The sequence below is a fragment of the Equus przewalskii genome, chromosome 15, assembly GCF_037783145.1.
Source record: "Equus przewalskii isolate Varuska chromosome 15, EquPr2, whole genome shotgun sequence".
In the NCBI taxonomy this organism is placed as follows: Eukaryota; Metazoa; Chordata; class Mammalia; order Perissodactyla; family Equidae; genus Equus; species Equus przewalskii.
The window spans coordinates 40,481,016-40,500,055 of NC_091845.1; the positions used below are offsets into that span (position 1 = coordinate 40,481,016).

Genomic DNA, 19,040 nt, shown 5'->3' on the forward strand with positions numbered 1-19,040 from the left:
TATGTTTTTTATTTTCATTCAGTTCAAAATATTTTCTGATTTCCTTTGTGAATTCTCTTTGACCCATGGGTTATTTAGAAGTATGTTAATTTCTCATATTTGGGGATTTTCCAGCTTTATCTTTCTGTAATCAATTTTTAGTTTAATTCTGTTGTGATCAGAAGACATCCTTTGAAATTTCGATTCATTTCAATTTGTCAGGGTTTGTTTTATGGTCCAGAATATGGCCTGTCCTAGTCAGTGTTCTGTGAGCACTGGAAATAATGTGTATGATGCTGTTTTGTGTAGAGTCTCCCCTTACTAATGTCAGTTAAGTCTAGTCGGTTGATAGTGTTATTTAGGTTTTCTGTATCCTTACTGACTTTATGTCTGCTTGTTCTATTGATTTCTGAGAGAGAGTTCTTGAAGTCTCCTTGTAATTTTGTGGATGTGTTTCCTTCTCCCTTCAGTTTTATCAGCTTTTCTCATATATTTTGAAGATCTGTTGTCATTTGCATTTACATCTAGATTGTTACGCCTTCTTGATGAATCGACTCTCTTATCATTATGTAATTGTGCCTCTGTATTCCTGGTAGTATTGTTTGTTCTGAAGTCTAAGTTGTCTTATATTAGCATGGCTACCTCAACTTCCTTTTTTTTTTTCTTTTTTCTTTCTCCCCAAAGCCTGCCGGTACATAGTTGCATATTTTAGTTGTGGGTCCTTCTAGTTATGGCATGAGGGATGCCGCCTCAGCGTGGCCCAACGAGCAGTGCCATGTCCACGCCCAGGATCTGAACCAGCGAAACCCTGGGCTGCTGAAGCGGAACGTGCAAGTCCAACCACTCGGCCACGTGGCCGGCCCCTCAGCTTCCTTTTGATTAGCGTTTGCATGGTATATCTGTCTTCATCCTTTAACTTTCAATGCATTTCTTTTTTAATATTTAATAAAAGTGGGTTTCTTATAGACAATATGGGCGGGTCTGCTTTTTTATCCAATCTCAAGATCTCTGTCTTTTTTTTTTTCCTCTTTTTCTCCCCAAAGCCCCCTGGTACATAGTTGTGCATTTTTAGTTGTGGGTCCTTCTAGTTGTGGCATGTGGGACGCTGCCTCAGTGTGGCTTGAAGAGCAGCACCATGTCCACGCCCACGATTTGAACCGGCGAAACCCTGGGCCGCTGAAGTGGAGCGTGCGAACTGATCCATCTGGCCACAGGGCCGGCCCCAAGATCTCTGTCTTTTAATTGGTGTGTTCAGACTGTTTATATTTAATGTGATTATGATATGGTTGGATTTAAAGCTGTCATTTTGCCAGTTGCTGTCTATTTCTGCCATCTGTTCTTTATTCTATTTTTATTTTTCTGCTTTTGGATTAATTTAATATTTTTTTATGATCTTAGCATTCCTTCATTTCAACATCCAAATAGCCAAATACCTTGAAATAAAACTGATGTCAAACTCTTAGTTCTAAAATGCCTGTCATCTTGGGAAACAATTCTCAAAATACTTTTTCAGAGTGTATGTACTAGATATTTTCTTCTTCAGAAACGTTATCTTCATAGTAACTGTTGATTATCAGCTCTATTTGGCTCTGTTTTCTAGCTAGGGAAAACAAAAGACAGAAGCTTACTCTTAGATATGAGTAACAAAGGAATAATACTTCTTTGACACTTGTTCACTCAAAACATTGTCATAGATGTTTGAATAAACATCTGGCATGTTGTTGATCCTTAGACACAAATAATTAGCAAATATGTGGACAAGTCACTCAGTTTTTCTGTACTCTGTGTGCTTAAATACTTCTACTCATGAGATTGAGAGAAAACTTTCTCCCCAACATTCCTGGAGGTTTCTGAGGCTAAGAACTTTTATAGAACATTCTAACGTAAGACAGTGGTTTTCAAAGTGTGGTCCTTGGACCAGCAGTATCAGTATCACTGGGGAGCTTGTTCAAAATGCAGTTCTTAGGGGGGCCGGCCCTGTGGTGTAGTGGTTAAGTTTGGCACATTCCGCTTCAGTGGCCCAGGTTTGCAGGTTTGGATCCCAGGCGCAGACTTGCACCACTCGTCACCTATGCTGTGGCAGCAATCCACATACAAAATAGGGGGAGACTGGCACAGATGTTAGCTCAGGGCTGATCTTCCTCAAGCAAAAAGAGGAAGACTGGCAACAGATGTGAGCTCAGGGCGAATCTTCTTCAGCAAAATAAATAAATAATATTCTTAGACCACATGGAATCAGAAACTCTGGGGATGGGGTTCAGCAATCTGTGTTTTAACAAGCCCTTGAAGGTGAATTGGGTGCATGTCCAAGATGAGAAACATTGATCCAGCAGAAAGGGCCTAAGCAGGTCCTGGAAAGGATAATAACTAGATACTGCAGAATTTCTTCTTGTTCCACTGACTGGACCCTTCTATTGTGGAGCATCGCAACCAGCTTAATTGACCACCAGAGGGCGATGGTGGCACAGGCCTGACTTTTGCATAAGATGCCCTGGCATTGAGACCCTGCTGAATCCTCCCCATTTTCCCAAAGCAGGCTCACTATGACATTCTTCCTCAAAGCACACACGCCCTCAGCTTCTTGCTACTTCCCTTCTCTGCCAGACCGACTTGCCAGCTCTGGGACTCTGAAATCTCTTGTGGGAGAGGAGAGTAAAAAAATAAATTTGAGGGACCAGCCCCGTGGCTGAGTGGTTAAGTTCATGTGCTCCACTTTGGCAGCCTGGGATTTCACTGATTTGAATCCTTGGCGCGGACATGGCACTGCTCATCAGACCACGCTGAGGCAGCATCCCATATGCCACTACTCGAAGGACCCACAACTAAGAATATACAACTATGTACTGGGGGGATTTGGGGAGAAAAAGGAAAAATATGAAATCTTTAAAAAATAAATAAAATAAATAAATTTGAATATACTTATATCTCAGAGCATGTGATTAGTTTAAAAAACTTGTGTTGTAGGGCCAGCCTGGTGGCGCAGTGGTTAAGTGTGCATGTTCTGCTTCGGCGGCCCTGGATTTGCCAGTTCAGATCCTGGATGCAGACATGGCATTGCTTGGCAAGCCATGCTCTTGTAGGTGTCCCGCAAATAAAGTAGAGGAAGATGGGCACAGATGTTAGCTCAGGGCCAGCCTTCCTCAGCAAAAGGAGGAGGATTGGCAGCAGATGTTAGCTCAGGGCTAATCTTCCTCAAAAAAAAAGAAAAAGAAAAAAAAAAACCCTTGTGTTGTTTATAATGCTATATGTACTTAGCTGAGAAAGCTTTCATTTCATGAAATGGGAGTCCCTCTGGGTTAGCCAGTCAGCGAAAGAAAGCAGTATAGCATCTTTTGAATTAGGACTTATCCAGTAATGTGCAGTGCTCCAATGATTAGAGTCCGACAAGTCTTACCTGCAGGGCAGTATGCAAACCTTTTTCATACTCTAAAACCTAATTGTTCTTATGTTGTAATGTTGTTTTTATTCTTCTCTCCTGGGCTTAGATTTTCAGATCATTAGGTGTTATGTGTATGGTAGAATCTCAGTCTCTCTTCCATTCTCTTCTATCCTCCTTGTCTTACTTTTCTTCTGGTAAATTGCTTATTTCTTAGTCTCACAATTATTACCTATTCTGGTAATGTCATTTAAGCTTTTTATGTAAGGCAAAAGTAAATTTTTTTTAAAGATTTTATTTTTTTCCTTTTTCTCCCCAAAGCCCCCCAGTACATAGTTGTATATTCTTCGTTGTGGGTCCTTCTAGTTGTGGCATGTGGGACGCTGCCTCAGCGTGGTTTGATGAGCAGTGCCATGTCCGCGCCCAGGATTCAAACCAAAGAAACACTGGGCCGCCTGCAGCGGAGCTCACGAACTTAACCACTTGGCCACTGGGTCAGCCCCAGCAAGAGTAAATTAATGTCAGTGTTCTTAACAAGGTTACTTTGTAGTTTAGTGATCAATTTATAGTTATCTATAATTGGTTTATAGATTAATCAATCTATAGTTGATCGATCTACAGTTAATAACAATAAGAATAATAACAGTTGTTAACATTTACTTAACACAGTACAGTTGACACAGTACTGCCTCCAATATTGCATTTAGTCCTCATGGTAACCATGGAAGGTAGATATTTTCCCATTTTCTAGGTGAGGCTATTAAGGCTTAGAAAGCACAAGGAAGTTGCATGTTCACAGCATGAACCCAGATCTTCTGATTTTAAACCCCATGTTCTTTCTATGAAACCATACCATCTTCATGAATGCATACTTTCTTTTTGATTTAATATCTCCTAGATAGTATTTTTCATAATTAAATATTCACTTATGTAACTCAAAAGTCAGAAATATTAGACATATAAATATTATGTTCAGGAATATGAATGAGTCATTTGCATAAAGAACATGAACTTGAGGGCTCTGCTGCTAATTCATATGAATTTGTAAAGTCTTCGCTTTCCTAGACAACTGTTTTCACATTTTCCCTTCTCTGATCAGACCTCTAGCACTTGCTCTCCTGTTCATATTCTCAGTTGATGTCCTTTAGAACAGAGAATCAATAGACTCAATCAGAAGAGAACTTCTCCATAGTCCCCCCACACATCTCCTTCTAACCTGCCTTGTCTATGCCCTTTACTCTGCTACTGTTTTTTTGTTAGTATGTATATTTTTACATCTTTATTTAGATATACAATAAAGTGCACATATTTAAAATATGCATCGTGGTAAGTTATGACTTATGTGTATACTATGAAACATCACCACAGTGTAGATAATGAAAAATCCATCATGCCTCCATAAACATTTATTAAAGGCAGGAAAAGTTGAAGTAATTAATTGATAAGTGAAATAGATGTCCATATTAAGAATCATTTTCCTCAACATCTTGCTCTTTGTGTATTTTAGGTTTCTGCTAGCCAGAACAAAATAAACAGTCCTATAAAATTTTCAGATGACCTGCTTTTCTGCAAGGTTTGCTAACATTTAAAAAGTAAACAATTTAAACAAACTCCTTCTATTGAAGGAAAAATAAAATTTTATTTTAATGTATCTTCTTAAAATTATTTTATTGGCTTATAACATTGTGTAATTTCAGGTGTACATTATTATTTATCAGTTTCTGTGTAGACTGCATCATATGCACCACCAATAGTGTAGTTTTTATCCGTCACCATACATTTGTGCCCCTTTACCCCTGTCGCCCTCCCCCCTGCTCTGCTGTTACTCTTGTTGTAGGTGAACTGCTCATTCTCTCACTCAAGGGCACTACCATAGCAATTGTTTTTTCTGTCTCCTGCATCATCAGTTCCTCTCTTTCAGCTAGGTCATTCATCAGCATCAAACATACCCTCATTTTTTTCCTTCACTTAAAAAACATCCTGTTTCAACCCCATGTCCATCTCATCTACTTTTTTTTATTCTGCTCCTTCTTTGAAAAAGATGTATCTACTACCTTTCTCCAATTCCTTTCCTCTCATTCTCTCTTGAGCCCAGTCCTATCGGACTTTAAGCCATGCCATGCCACCCAAACTGCTCCTTTTACAGTACAAGACCTTTACATTGCCAAGGATGCATCCAGGATGACTCTAAGGGTTTTGGCCTGAGCAACTGAAAGGGAAGGAATTGCCATCATCTGAGATTGGGAAGGCTGTAAAAGGAGTAGATTTTGAAGGGAAGATAAGAAATTCAGCTTGGGATATGTTGAGTGTGAGTTATCTGTTAGTGGAGAAGATAGCCAAGTGGAGAAGAGCAGTAGGCAGCTAGATGAAAGAGTCTGGAGTTCAAAGGAGAGTTCTGGGTGGGAGATACGAATCTGGAGGTTGATGATATTTAAAGCTTTGACTAAAGATGATCTTCTGCAATTCTTTAAGATTGAATATAGATGTAACCTTCCAAAAACATTCTCTGACTTTCATCCCGACTCCCTTCTGCCCCCTCACCACAAGCCTCTCTGTTTTCATCTTCCCCTTGGTAAGTGCCTTTCTTCCCTGGGCCTTCCTTTCTCATAGCACTTGTAAGGTCATAATGAAACTGTTTGTTGTCTCACACTTAAGCTACTATAGAGTAGGAATAATATTTTGTTTCTTTTTATATTCCATGCAGAATGACACATTTAGCAAAAGCAGAGAGATATAGAATAGGTCAAAGTGTACCAGCAACCTCAGGTTGCTCAGTGGTAAGAAACGAAAGATTAAAGTGACAAGTGACAAGAGAGAACCATGGAGAAGCACACTGAGTGAGATCATGCAGTCTCTCTATGGGGAACTCTGAGGGGACTGAGAAACATGGTCAGATCTACATTAAAGAGAGATCACTGCTCTTAGTCTGTGGCAGATGTACAATCTTTTGCTTGTTAAACTGAATTGAAATAGTTTTGTTTGTTGTTAAACTGAACTGAAATCATTTTGTTCAGGCTTAGGTTATGTTAATGTGCAGACTAACAAGCAATTATGTCTACAAACCAAAGTGGTAGGTGTTTATTTAGGCAGGCGTAAATATCCAAGCCTTAACACCCTGTTAATTGTCTTGTTATATTTGGGGAAGTTTGTATCTATGCATAAAAAAGTCATATGAGGGGCCGCCTGGTGGCGTAGTGGTTAAGTTTGCGTGCTCTGCTTCGGCCGCCCTGGGTTTGCAAGTTTGGATTCTTGGCGCGGACCTGTACACTGCTCATCAAGCCATGCTGTGGCAGCTTCCTGTATACAAAATAAAGAAAGATTGGCAGAGATGTTAGCTCAGGGACAATCTTTTTCACACACACACACAAAAATAGTCTCATGACATTTTTGCAAAGATTGTTTTCTGACTTTGATTTGAAAATATACTCTTGGGGCCGGCTCCGTGGCACTCCGCTGCGGCGGCCCAGGGTTTGGATCCTGGGCGCGGACATGGCACTGCTCGTCAGGCCACGTTGAGGCGGCATCCCACATCCCACAACTAGAAGGACCTGCAACTAAGATATACAACTATGTACAGGGGGCGTTTGGGGAGATAAAGCAGGAAAAAAAAAAAGAAAATATACTCTTAACTAAATTTCTTTTTGGAAAAGAAGAGAAAAATAGTTCTAACAGTGGTAGTTCATAATAATGATACCCTAGTGTAAAAGAAAAGCAGTCACCCCTTGAGAAGAGGTCAATTTGTTAGGTTCTTTTTGTAGCTGAGAAATTCTGAGAGCTGAATAGGGCACAGATAAAGAAAGAAACAACATTCTACCCATAAACCATCATCCTAACCCAGCTATCTTCTGTGTCCTTTTTTGTTTTTTCAAACCGTTTTCCCTCAGATAGGAAAGTTCTGTTGTTCTTAGGCACAGGCTCCAAGTGAGTTGGGAGGAACGTTTGTTTCTTACAGTCAAATTGCTTACTCTGGAAATGGTGCAGACATCTTTGTTTATGATCTCTCAGTGAAACCACAGCAGTATTCCTCCCTCCCTCGTGTAGATTGCATCTCTGGTAGTGAAAACAAGGAAATAGCACATGACTCAGGGTCTCCTGGTATTGATCTTGTTTGAAATCTTCTGTTAGTAGCTTTATACCCCTGATTATGAAAACAAAACTTCCCTGTTTGTGAAGAAAATTAGAAAATTAAAGTGTTTTAAAAGTACAACCTCTGGGGCCGGCCTGTTGGCGCAGCGGTTAAGTTCACACGTTCTGCTTCTCGGTGGCCTGGGGTTTGCCGGTTCAGATCCTGAGTGTGGACATGGCACCGCTTGGCAAGCCATGCTGTGGTAGGCGTCCCACATATAAAGTAGAGGAAGATGGGCACAGATGTTAGTTCAGGGCCAGACTTCCTCAGCAAAAAGAGGAGGACTGGCAGTAGTTAGCTCAGGGCTTATCTTCCTCAAAAAAAAAAAAAAAGTACAAACTCTGATACTTTGCTTTGTTTTTAGAAATTTTAGGTTAACTTTGGAGTTCTTTCGTTTGCACTCTCCCTCCTTATGTCCCATCTGCCATTCCACACACACATTGGCAATCACATTTATTCCAATCATTCATTCATTCTATAAGCAAATATTTATCGAGACCACTATGTTATTAAGGAAAAAAAAAATGAACCCAAACAGTTCGATAGAGAAGATAGTCAAATGCCAGAAGAAAAGAGCAAATAAAGAGTTGTGAGATTTGAGAGGAGTGAGATGCTTATCTGATTTCAACACTAGATGGAGAACAAGAATCTTGTCTTTGGGAAGAAGGAATGGAGATCCAAAGCACAGGTATAGAGATGAGGAGAGCTTCAGTGCAGATGCTTTAGGTTTCTGTATGTGGTGGTAGAGAGTGGAGGAAGTCTCTTCTGACGGGAGTTCATATTTTCTTTGAAAGAGGCGAGGTCATATGCTGAGAAATGGGGGTGGAAGGGGTTGGAGGTTTGAGGAGAACAGGGGTGGTTTAGAATAGACATTGCAGAATGTGGAAGAATGAGTTGACAAGAAACATTTAGGCCAAGTAAAGGTTGGTAATGATGAATTTATAGTGGTATATCAATCTGCCTTTGTTTTAGAAACAGCCAGCCAGTTTTTCTTAATAGGGGAAACTGGGTATAGGTACATAGGACTCTCTGTACTATCATCACAATTTTTCTGTAAATTTAAAACTATTCTAAAATGAAAATTTTATTTAAAAATTTAAAATTCAGATAAGTGAAAATCTCCCTTGACTCTCACTTAATCCTATTTATTTCTCAAGAGGAGTGCTTTAAGATTATGTACTATGTATTTACATACATAAATTCAGAAATTTATGACCTTTAGTTTTAAACAAATAGGATCAAATCATATGCATTGTTTTTTTATAACTTATTCTTTTTACTTTATGTCTTGGAAAATTTTCTATCAGTATGTGTAAATTATTCTTTGTAACTTCGGCATTGGTCTAAAGTGACAGTCTTGAAACTTTAGTCACATACCTATATGAGAATTCTGAAAATTTTTGTCCCCTTTGTACATTTTTAAGTTGGCATCTAAGTTTTTTTAGCAAAGGCTTAAATAGCTGAAAAGCCTGTAATTTTCAGAATGTTTTACTTTTGCTCCATAAAAATGAGTTAATATCGCTCTTTTAAAACAGATCCAAATGCTTTTAAATATATAGCATTTTTATTCCCATCATCTATTTTAAAAATGCATGAACAAGCTGTTCTTTATCATTGGAAATGTAAATCCTCCTTTGGATTCCTTGAACTCTTACTTGTATTCTATGTCTCTCATAGACTTTTATCCTAATGTAATATATTTTTATACTTGAAAGGTTTTTTCTTGATTGTTTTCATGTTTCTATAACAAAATATGTATGTAAATTTTAACTTAAAAAGTTTCTGTAACCCTAAGACTCTTAAGTATTAACTTGGTTCAGAAGAACTTTATTACCACAGTTACTAGTAGTACATAGTTGATCACATATATTACAATTTTTGATAAATTATCACTAACCATAAAAGTTGAATTTGATTGAAAGTTTTTTTTAATGTGGTAATAGAGTGTTATTTTTTTTTCACTTATTTTATTGAGGTCATAATAGTTTACAACATTGTGTAATTTCAGGTGCACATTATTATTTATCAGTTTCTGTATGGACTACATCATGCTCACCACTAATAGTCTAATTTTTATGTGTCACCGTACGTATGTGCCCTTTTACCCCTTTCACCCATCCTCTAACCCCCTTCCCCTCTGGTAACCACTAATCTGTTCTCTTTGTCCATGTGTTAGTTTATCTTCCACAAATGAGTGAAATCATGCAATGTTTGTCTTTCTCTGTCTGGCTTATTTTGCTTAACCTTATACCCTCAATGTCCATCTATGTTGTTCCAAATGGGACGATTTTGTCTTTTTTTATGGCTGAGTAGTATTCCATTGGGTATATATACTACATCTTCTTTATCCAGTCATCAGTAGGTGGGCATTTGGGTTGCTTCCACGTTTTGGCTCTTGTGAATAATGCTGCAGGGAACATAGGGGTGCATAAATCTCTTTGAATTGTTGATTTCAAGTTCTTTGGATAAATACCCAGTAGTGGGATAGCTGGATTGTATGCTATTTCTATTTTTAATTTTTTGAGAAATCTCCATACTGTTTTCCCTAGTGGCTGCACCAGTTTGCATTCCTACCAGCAGTGTATGAGGGTTCTGTTTCCTCCATATCTTCTCCAACATTTGTTATTTTTTGTCTTGTTCATTATAGCCATTCAGACAGGTGTAAGGTAATATCTCTTTGTAGTTTTTGTTTGTATTTCCCCAATAATTAATGATGTTGAATATCTTTTCATGTGCCTGTTGGCCATCTGTATATCTGTATTTGAAAAAATGCCTGTTCATATCCTCTGCCCATTTTTTGATGGGTTGTTTGTTTTTTGTTGTTGAGTTATATGAGTTCTTTATATATTTGAAAATTAACCTCTTGTCAGATATATGATTTGCAGATGTTTTCTCAATATTGAGAAATATTTGTGGGTTGTCTTTTCATTTTGTTCGTCATTTCCTTTGCCTTTCCTTGGTCTGATGTAGTCCCATTTATTTTTTCTTTTGTCTCCCTTGCCTGAGTAGACATGGTGTTTGAAAAGATACTGCTAAGGCCAGTGTCAAAGATTGTACTGCTTATATTTTCTTCTAGGAGTTTTATGGTTTCAGGTGTTACATTCAAGTCTTTAATCCATTGTGAGTTAATTTTTGTATATGGTGTAAGATAATAGTCTACTTTGATTCATTTGCATGTGGCTGTCCGGTTTTCCCAACAACATTTATTGGAGAGACTTTCCTTTCTCCATTGTATGTTCTCGGCTCCTTTGTTGAAGATTCACCATCCATAGATGTGTAGTTTTGTTTTTGGGCTTTCAATTCTGTTCTCTTGATCTGTGTGTCTTTTTTTATGCCAGTACCATGCTGTTTGATTACTGTAGTTTTGTAGTATATTTTGAAGTTAGGGATTGTGATTTCTTCTTTCTCAGAATTGCTTTGGCTATTCGGAGTCTTTTGTTGTTCCGTATAAATTTTGGGATTCTCTGCTATATTTCCATGTAGAGTGTCATTGGGATTCTGATTGGGATTGCATTGAATTTGTAGATTACTTTAGATAGTATGGACAGTTTAACTATGTTTGTTCTTCCAATCCATGAGCAGAAGATGTCTTTCCATTTCTTTATGTCATCTTCGATTTCTTTCAATAATGTGTTATAGCTTTCAGTGTATAGATCTTTCACCTCCTTGGTTAAATTTATTCCTAGATATTTTATTCTTTTTTTGCCATTATAAATGGGATTGTATTCTTGACTTCTCTTTCTGCTAGTTCATTGTTAGTGTATAGTAATGCAACTGATTTTTAAAGTTGATTTTGTACCCTGCCATTTTGATGTAGTTGTTGATTATTTCTAATAGTTTTTTGGTGGATTCTTTAGGGTTTTCTATGTATAGAATCATGTTGTCCACATATGAGAGTTTCACTTCTTCCTGTCCAGTTTGGATACCTCTTACTTCTTTTTCTTGCCCTATCTCTCTGACCAGAACCTCCAGTACTATGTTGAATAGGAATGGTGAGAATGAGCACCCTTGTCTTGTTCTTGTTCTCAGGGGAATGGCTTTTAGTTTTTCACCATTAAATATGATGTTGGCTGTGGGTTTGTCATATATGACCTTTATTATGTTGGGATACTTTCCTTCTATACCCATTTTATTGCAAGTTTTTATCATAAATGGATGTTGGATCTTGTCAAATGCTTTCTCAGCATCTGTTGAGATCACATGATTTTTATTCCTCGTTTTGTTAATGTGATGTGTCACATTGATTTGCGGGTGTCAAAGATCTGTTATTTGTCTTGATTAGATCATGAATTTGTGGGTAAATGTTTTTTTGGTAGGATGAAACAGGATTTATCAATTTTTATTCTATTGTTTTTATAGACATAATGACCCAAAACCTTATACACGTAGGTAAATATGTGGGAATAGAAGCTTTATTATGGCAATGTCATCAATTCTTTGAGTAATATGCCAAGAATTCTATAGTTCATTATTACTAAAAATCATTTTCAATGTTCTGTCAGGTGACAACTTCATTATGACTTTTTTTAAATTGTGATGAAAGCAAAGAATTAGAAACTGTCTAACCTGGGAAAGGATTTGTTATTGAATCATTAGATAATTCACTTTGTTTAGGGGCTTGCTCTTGTTTCATGGATGTGTGATATTTTCTTTTATCTTTCTGAGGGAAATGACATATCCCTTTTTAAAAGTCTCCTATTTGCTATATCAACATTGTTTCCCTGGGTGATGCTTATTCTCTTTGAATGTGGTGCCTTTATCTTTTGGTAGTAGTTTTCTTCAGCTATTTGGCAATACTGTCTATTTGAGATTCCCTATGATGCATGACTGTTTTCTACCACCTGCCTGTGGCAGAAATGCAGCAGTGCTGCCAGGTGGAATGTGGGGCTCCCTGCTCCTCTGGGTATCACTGGGCACCCAATGAGTTGGCTTCCTCTTGTGTCAGAGCGTTCATTCTCTGCTCCCATCTGGTAGTTGGCACAAAACTGACTGTTGTGGGGCAGGGGAAGGAAAGTGTGGAGGAAGTTGGGCCTGGCCTGGCAGCTTTTAACGGAGTCCCATCATCTCTGCTGTCTCTAAGCTTACAGTACCCTTGGAGTTCTGCTTTCCTGTGCTGCCTTTGGACTGTGATTTCTCCTTCAGTGTGGTCATATTTGCTTTCACTTTCTTGGATATTTCTTGTAATTTCTGGTCCACTGAGGATAGAATAAGCAGTCTTTTCTGCTGTTTTTTAAGTCTTTGTGATAGTATAGTGAGGCTGACCTATGTGCTTCAGTCGGCTGTCTTTATCCACTCTTTAAATTCTTTAAAGTACTCAATTAAAACAAGACTATATATCTGTGAAAGTCTTTGTTTTTATCTCTGTCTCTGCTTCCCCACACTCCATTCTTGAGCAGTTACCTGTGGTGTTTGGTCTATATTCTTTCATATTTTTTCTGATTATTTGTGTGTGTGTTGTTTTTTATAATGCTATTAAGCCATATTTGCTTTTAATTTTTCTTAAGGTTTCTTGACATCTTCCCCTATCAATACATGAAGAGCTACCTATTTCTTTTAATAGTTGCATGTTATTTCACAGGTTAGTGAATCTGTTGGTGGGCATTTGTTACTTTTAAAAAATGCCATAGTAAACATCCTTTTTACATTCATTTTTGTGTGCTTTTCTGTCTTTCTTTGAACTACATACCTAAAATGGTTTGTTGAGTTAAACAGGTATTTGAAATTTGATAGACTGCCAAATTGTCTCATAAAAACGTCATTCCAATTTAGATTCCCCCAGTGGTGTATCAGATTACCTATTTTCCTACACTTTTGCCAAAACTGGCTATTATCAAAATTTAAAAAGATTTATCACTCTCATGGTCATAAGATGGTATCATTTTTTGTAATTTGCATTTTATTTTATTTATTTGCAATCTGCATTTTAAGATGAGGCAGATTTTTTAAAATATGCATTCTTTCTTGAGCAAGGAAGAATAAATTTTATAAACTTATGTGTGAGGGTAAAAGGGAATTTATTTGTATCAAATATGTTGTATCCCATATTTGGCAGCCCTCTGGATAAGTAAAACATAATATGTGAAGCCCTGCCATGGTGTATGGTGCATAGTGGGTATGTAATGAAAGTCTGTTGTCTTTCACTCCTTTATTTCTCTCTTCTTCCAGTTAATTGATATTTTCTTTTTGGTCTGCCTTGTTCTTTTAGGTTATCCTCTTTAGCTGTTCCTCTGTTATCTGAGATAACAGAATGAATGATCTTTTCGATGAGTTTGTGTGAAAGATTTCTGCCTTGTATTTGTGAGAGCCAGGAGGTTGGACAGTGTAGTTTCTTGTCTTCCAGAGTAAAATCTTACATTTTATATTTTTGTGGCATACATTCTAGATTTTCACTTGTCTTATGAAAAATATCTCTGTGAGGTTCTTGAGAGTGATTTGTAGGACACTCTTAGCTTGGCAGGCTGACTGCAGAGCTGGACAGTTTGCTGAAATGTTAGATATAGTCAGAGCCTTTCAGAAAATGTTGTACATCCTCAAATTGATCAACATAGTCAATGCAGTTGCAGTCAAGAGTCCATCTGGATTTTTGTGTAAATCAATGATTCTAAAATTTATAAGAAGCTAGAATAGTAAGAACAATTTTGGAATGGACCCAATTTGGAGGACTTACATGACGCTCATTTCAAGACTATGGAAATTCGGTAATCTGGACAGTGTGTTATTGGCAAAACGGGTAGATTTATAGGTCAGTGGAACAGAAGAGAGTCCTGAAATAGATTCACATGTAATATGGTCAGTTGATTTTCAACAAAAGTGCAAAGGCAATTCAATGGAATAAGGATAGTCTTCTCAACAAATGATACAGGAACAGTTAGATGTCCATATGCAAAAATATGAACCTAGATCCATGTTTTACACCATATACAAAATTTAACTCCAAATGTATCATAGGCCTCAACGTGAAACCTAAATTTGAAAACTATAAAACTTCTAGAGGAAAACATAGGAGAAAATCCTGTGACCTTGGGTTAGGCAAAGATTTCTTAGATGCCTCACCGAAAGCATGAAAGAAGAAATGATCAAAGTTTAAAACTTTTGCTTTTCAAAAGACCCAGTTAAAAAAATGAAAGTACAAGTTATAGACTGAGAGAAAATATTTGCAAAACCCATCTGATAAAGAGTTGGTATTCAAAATATATAAAGAATTATCAAAACTCAATAATGAGAAAATAAGCAACCCAATTAAAAAGTAGTAAAAAAAATTTGACTATTCAGTTCACCAAAGAAAATAAAGGGATGGCAAATAAACACATGAAAAGATGCTCAACATCCTTAGTTATTAAGGAATGAGACACAACTATACTCTATTAGAATAGCATAAAATTTTTTTAAAAAGGTCATCTGTTCCCAGAAGTGTTGCTGGTGATCTCCATGTAATCCTCAAGTGTGGGAGCAATGATGGTGCCCTGGACTTTTTATGTGGAGGTTGTTTTAAATGGCCCTGTGTCCTTGGAGCATTTGATTTGAATAAGATACCGTACTTGTGGTGCTTCATGATGGTTTTATTGAATATAATGGTAATCTTTGACAATTTACAGGACAGAAAAGAGTTTGGCTTGCTGTTAGGAAGGCCTCTCCTATAGTTGTGGTGCTTAACAGAGCTTGGGCACCGTAGAAATTAATGACGTTAGTTCTGTTCTATGTTTCTGGGTTTCCTTTTATTGGATCTTTAAATTCTCGACAGATTTTTATCTGTTTTAAGCTAATGCTGTAAAGAGTGACAAAAATTTTACTAAGTTAGACAGTAGTTAGGTCTGTTTTTCATTTTTCTATGTGTCAAAATGAGTAATTATTCTTTGTGGTTGTTGCAGGTACTCCATCTTCTAAACCAGCAGTGCTAGCCAATGGTGATCACGGAATAGAAGGGAATGATACTATAGGTAAGTGGTTCCCAGGATTCCCCAAAAGTGTGGGTGAAGCAGTCACAGCAAACACCTTGATAAGCTCCTTTGAAGAGGATTGTTAGTAGAAGCATATGGATTATTTCTAAGGATATTGGTTGTTCTTGTTGGATGTACTATTTAAACTCGGGGCATCTGCCTCATAACGTCTCCAACAGTGGAAATAGAAGAATGAATTTCCTTTGATGTTCTTTGAATATTTGTTGTAGTTGTACCACACAAGAGCTAGATCAAGCTAAAAAATATGCTTATAGATGCAGAATAATCATCATCAAAATATGATGTATTGGAGGGCTTTGTCTACTACAATTCTTTAGGTAGGTCTTATCTCAGAATGCACACTTTACCTAGTTTATTTTCCATGGCTTAATGTTAGGAAACCTGTGAGCTACAAGTTAAAAGTTCTTCCCTTTCTCTTTTGCCCTCAGTCTGTTTTTCCTTTATTTGTTCCTTAACTGTTACTCTTGAAATCTGTCTCTAACTTGAACTTAGTCCATTACTAGGGCTTTGATATTCTATCAACGAGCACTGAGTTCCACCTCATGGCTGGCACCAACCCCCTGTCCCCAGTGAGCAGTTCTGTGGTGAGCAAAATTCTCAAAGCAGTAGCAGGGTCCACAGGGATGTACTTTGTAAATCTTTTCTTAGGTAACTGATATGAGAATCATACTGAATTTTTATAAATAACTGCACTTAATTTGCAGTTGTTGTCAGGCTGACACTGTTGACCCAAATGAATAGACTTCTGATGATCAAGCACATTGTTCTCTGCAGCCAAGTGTGATTTTAACTGGGGCATAGCATTTGGTTCATATCGCCGCAGTGGAAGCAAGCATTCGACACGTACAGTGGCTCTATTCTCTCCTTGTATGCAAACCTCAGCTTTGAGAAGCCTTTCCTTGAGCCACCATAGGATTTCTTGTTTCTAAGGCTTTCAAAAAGCCTTCTGTTAGTAATAGCAAATTACTCCAGGATTTATTCTTTCTTCTATGACCTTTGTACCTCAGATTTATTGATGACTAGGTTCAGTTTGTTATGAATGTTAGTTTTACTCAGTGGCGTCAACATCCTTATTAACAACTTATAAATTAGGAACTGTTTGCTTTAAAAGCTAGAAACAACCGGAAGTGCCACCTTATCTTCCACTTTTATGAACTGAAATTTTTTTGATAATCGTTTGTGGTAGTGACTGTTTCTGTGCGTGCTTTGAAAGCAAAGTTGTCTGTGTAATTTGGTTTTAAGAAAACATTTATAGAAATATCCCCATGATTAAAGGAGAAGAAGATTGAACATGAACTTTAAAAAATGAGTAAATTCGACTTTCTTTCACCAGGAGGCAGTGCCAGGGGAAGGAAGGGCTTGGAGGGGATTAATTTGATTAGCCAGTTGAAAAGAGTGGATGACCACATTTTCATCCAGGAAGGTTTCTTCTCCAGCAGGATATCAAGTATGACCAGAAGAGACTCAAACTTTATGTAGCAGTTGCTTCCCACTGCCATATCTTAATAGTGCAGGAAAAAAGAAAGGGAAAAATCTGCAGCTTGGCTCTTACTGTTTCAAGATTCTAGTTTCCTGGTGGCAAAAAAGAGCCCAGCTGTTGATATACTGCCCAGTGACGACATGAGAGCAGATCTTGCTGCTCTTGGACACGTCTTTATCCTTGGGTAGAATATAGTTTGCACACTTAGGAAGATGTTTGCACTCTGAATTTGACTTCCTGACTATAATAAAGCAGATGCTTTACTGAAAATGTGCATGTTTCCTTGGGAGTGGAAGGTAGTAGGGAGGGGGCAAAGAGTGCATGTTTTTGGAGCATGCTGTGACTTCACGTTTGGCTATCACTAACTGGAGTATGTAGCTCAGTGCCATTTTGAAAATTCTCATTTCTCTTTCCTTCAGAATGTTATCTATAGTCCTAAGAACAGAGCAGCTCCACTGATAGCATATAAAGAGTTTATGAGCATCTTGCTATGTTGAATTTGTGCTAATTACTAATGACCTGTGCTTTCCCGCCCTTTCCCCCCTTCCTACTTCTTCCTCCTTTTCTATTTTTCTCCTCCTAGAAGCCTAGCGTGTCTCTCAACACTGGGGCTGCGGCAACACCAGACCAGTGATCTTTCCTAAGCACCGTTACACTTCTAAAACCTTCAGCATTTTGCAGAGCTTTGCTTTTCCTTCCTGGACACCATATAGAAGAAGCTGAGTGTAGTTCTTCGGGGCCTATTTCTGCTGATGTCTGAGCAAACCACCTGCTTCCTCTTGGGCTCTGCAGGGCTTGATGGAATCTCCTTTCCCTTTGTGAGCACAAAGTAAAGATGAATTCTTTTTAACTTTAATATTTTATGAAGATCATCCAATGTCTTTTATTTCTTATTTTTTAAAACTCATTTTATCATTTAATTCAATCTCACATTTTTCTTTCCTTTAAACATTTTTAGTTGGCCTTTTTTCATTTGATTTTCAGATTTTCAACATGAATCAGGACGTTGTAACACCAAATGAGAATGTGTGCTTTCATAAAGGGATTGAGTCCACCAGTACTGCAGGGCACCTCCTTTTCCTCTCCCTCCCCTTTCCTCCTCTGAGCTTGCTTTTAGGGAAGGGTAATTTTTCATGCTACCTTTTCATGCTAAGGTGGTGTTTCTCTCCACCTTACTAAAATCTGAATAATGATAGCTATTTTAGTTTAAAGTTTTCTAATTAAGCATAGCTCTGATTAAACTTTGAAAAGTATTTCCTCAAATTAAATCATTCCTTGTTATTTGCAAGTTGGGCTGGAACTTTCTGTTATGAAATTATGATCTATTTGTCTACACTTATTTTCTCCTGAAAATTTGACCTTATTATTGTGTATGGAATTTTATAACCAAAATTACTTTCGTAACATAATCATGAATTACGAAAATAAGAATCTAGATGTTAAAGAAAATGGAATCCTTTATTGTTAGAATGCCTGAGACGTTGATACAGATAGAAAGTAACTTTTTATGTAACAACATGAGAATGAAAGTAAATTGCAACACATTGAAGAACCACAACCAACGTATCAGATTTATAATGAAATGATTATCTGATTGAACTAAAACTCTGTTCAGGATTAATATCTAGTATTCCTTTGATCTCTGGAGATGCCTTTCTGCAGGCTGCCAGTGGGATTGGTGGATCACACATGACGACCCATGTGTCAAGTCCTTTACCATGGACATTTGCGTTTATACCCAGACATTCCGAGGATTGTCTCAATGGAACTGTCTTATTCTCGTTCCTCATTTTTCCAAACTAATAGCTAAAACATCTACAACCATTTGGGATAAGTACCATGGAACTTTTGAAATGATAAGCTTTAATTGGATTTTTAGAAATAAAATATAAACCATGGACTACTTTGTGAAATCTTAGAGGAGTTCTGGTTTAAGATCTGAAATGTGAAATATTCTTTTTAATTTTTTATCCTCTTACTGATTATGCAGGTTTTTATAATTGGCAAGTTACTAATTATTTCAGATTAAATTAAATAAATGGCACTATGTTCTGAGGAAGATTTTGAGATGTACGTTGTTTTAGATCTTCTGATACAAAACTACTTTTGAGATGGAAAAAT

The 19,040-nt window shown here is 37.3% G+C and overlaps 1 protein-coding gene across 50 annotated transcripts in view; it reads left to right on the forward strand.

The window, feature by feature from the left end:
* Window positions 1-19,040, forward strand: part of MAP4 (microtubule associated protein 4) — a 186,573-nt gene that overhangs the window by 76,611 nt on the left and 90,922 nt on the right. For all 50 annotated transcript variants that reach the window (XM_070575508.1, XM_070575509.1, XM_070575518.1 and 47 more), the window contains one exon: window positions 15,350-15,418. In XM_070575508.1, the coding sequence (XP_070431609.1) occupies window positions 15,350-15,418 (69 nt within the window). The remainder of the gene's footprint in view (window positions 1-15,349; window positions 15,419-19,040) is intronic.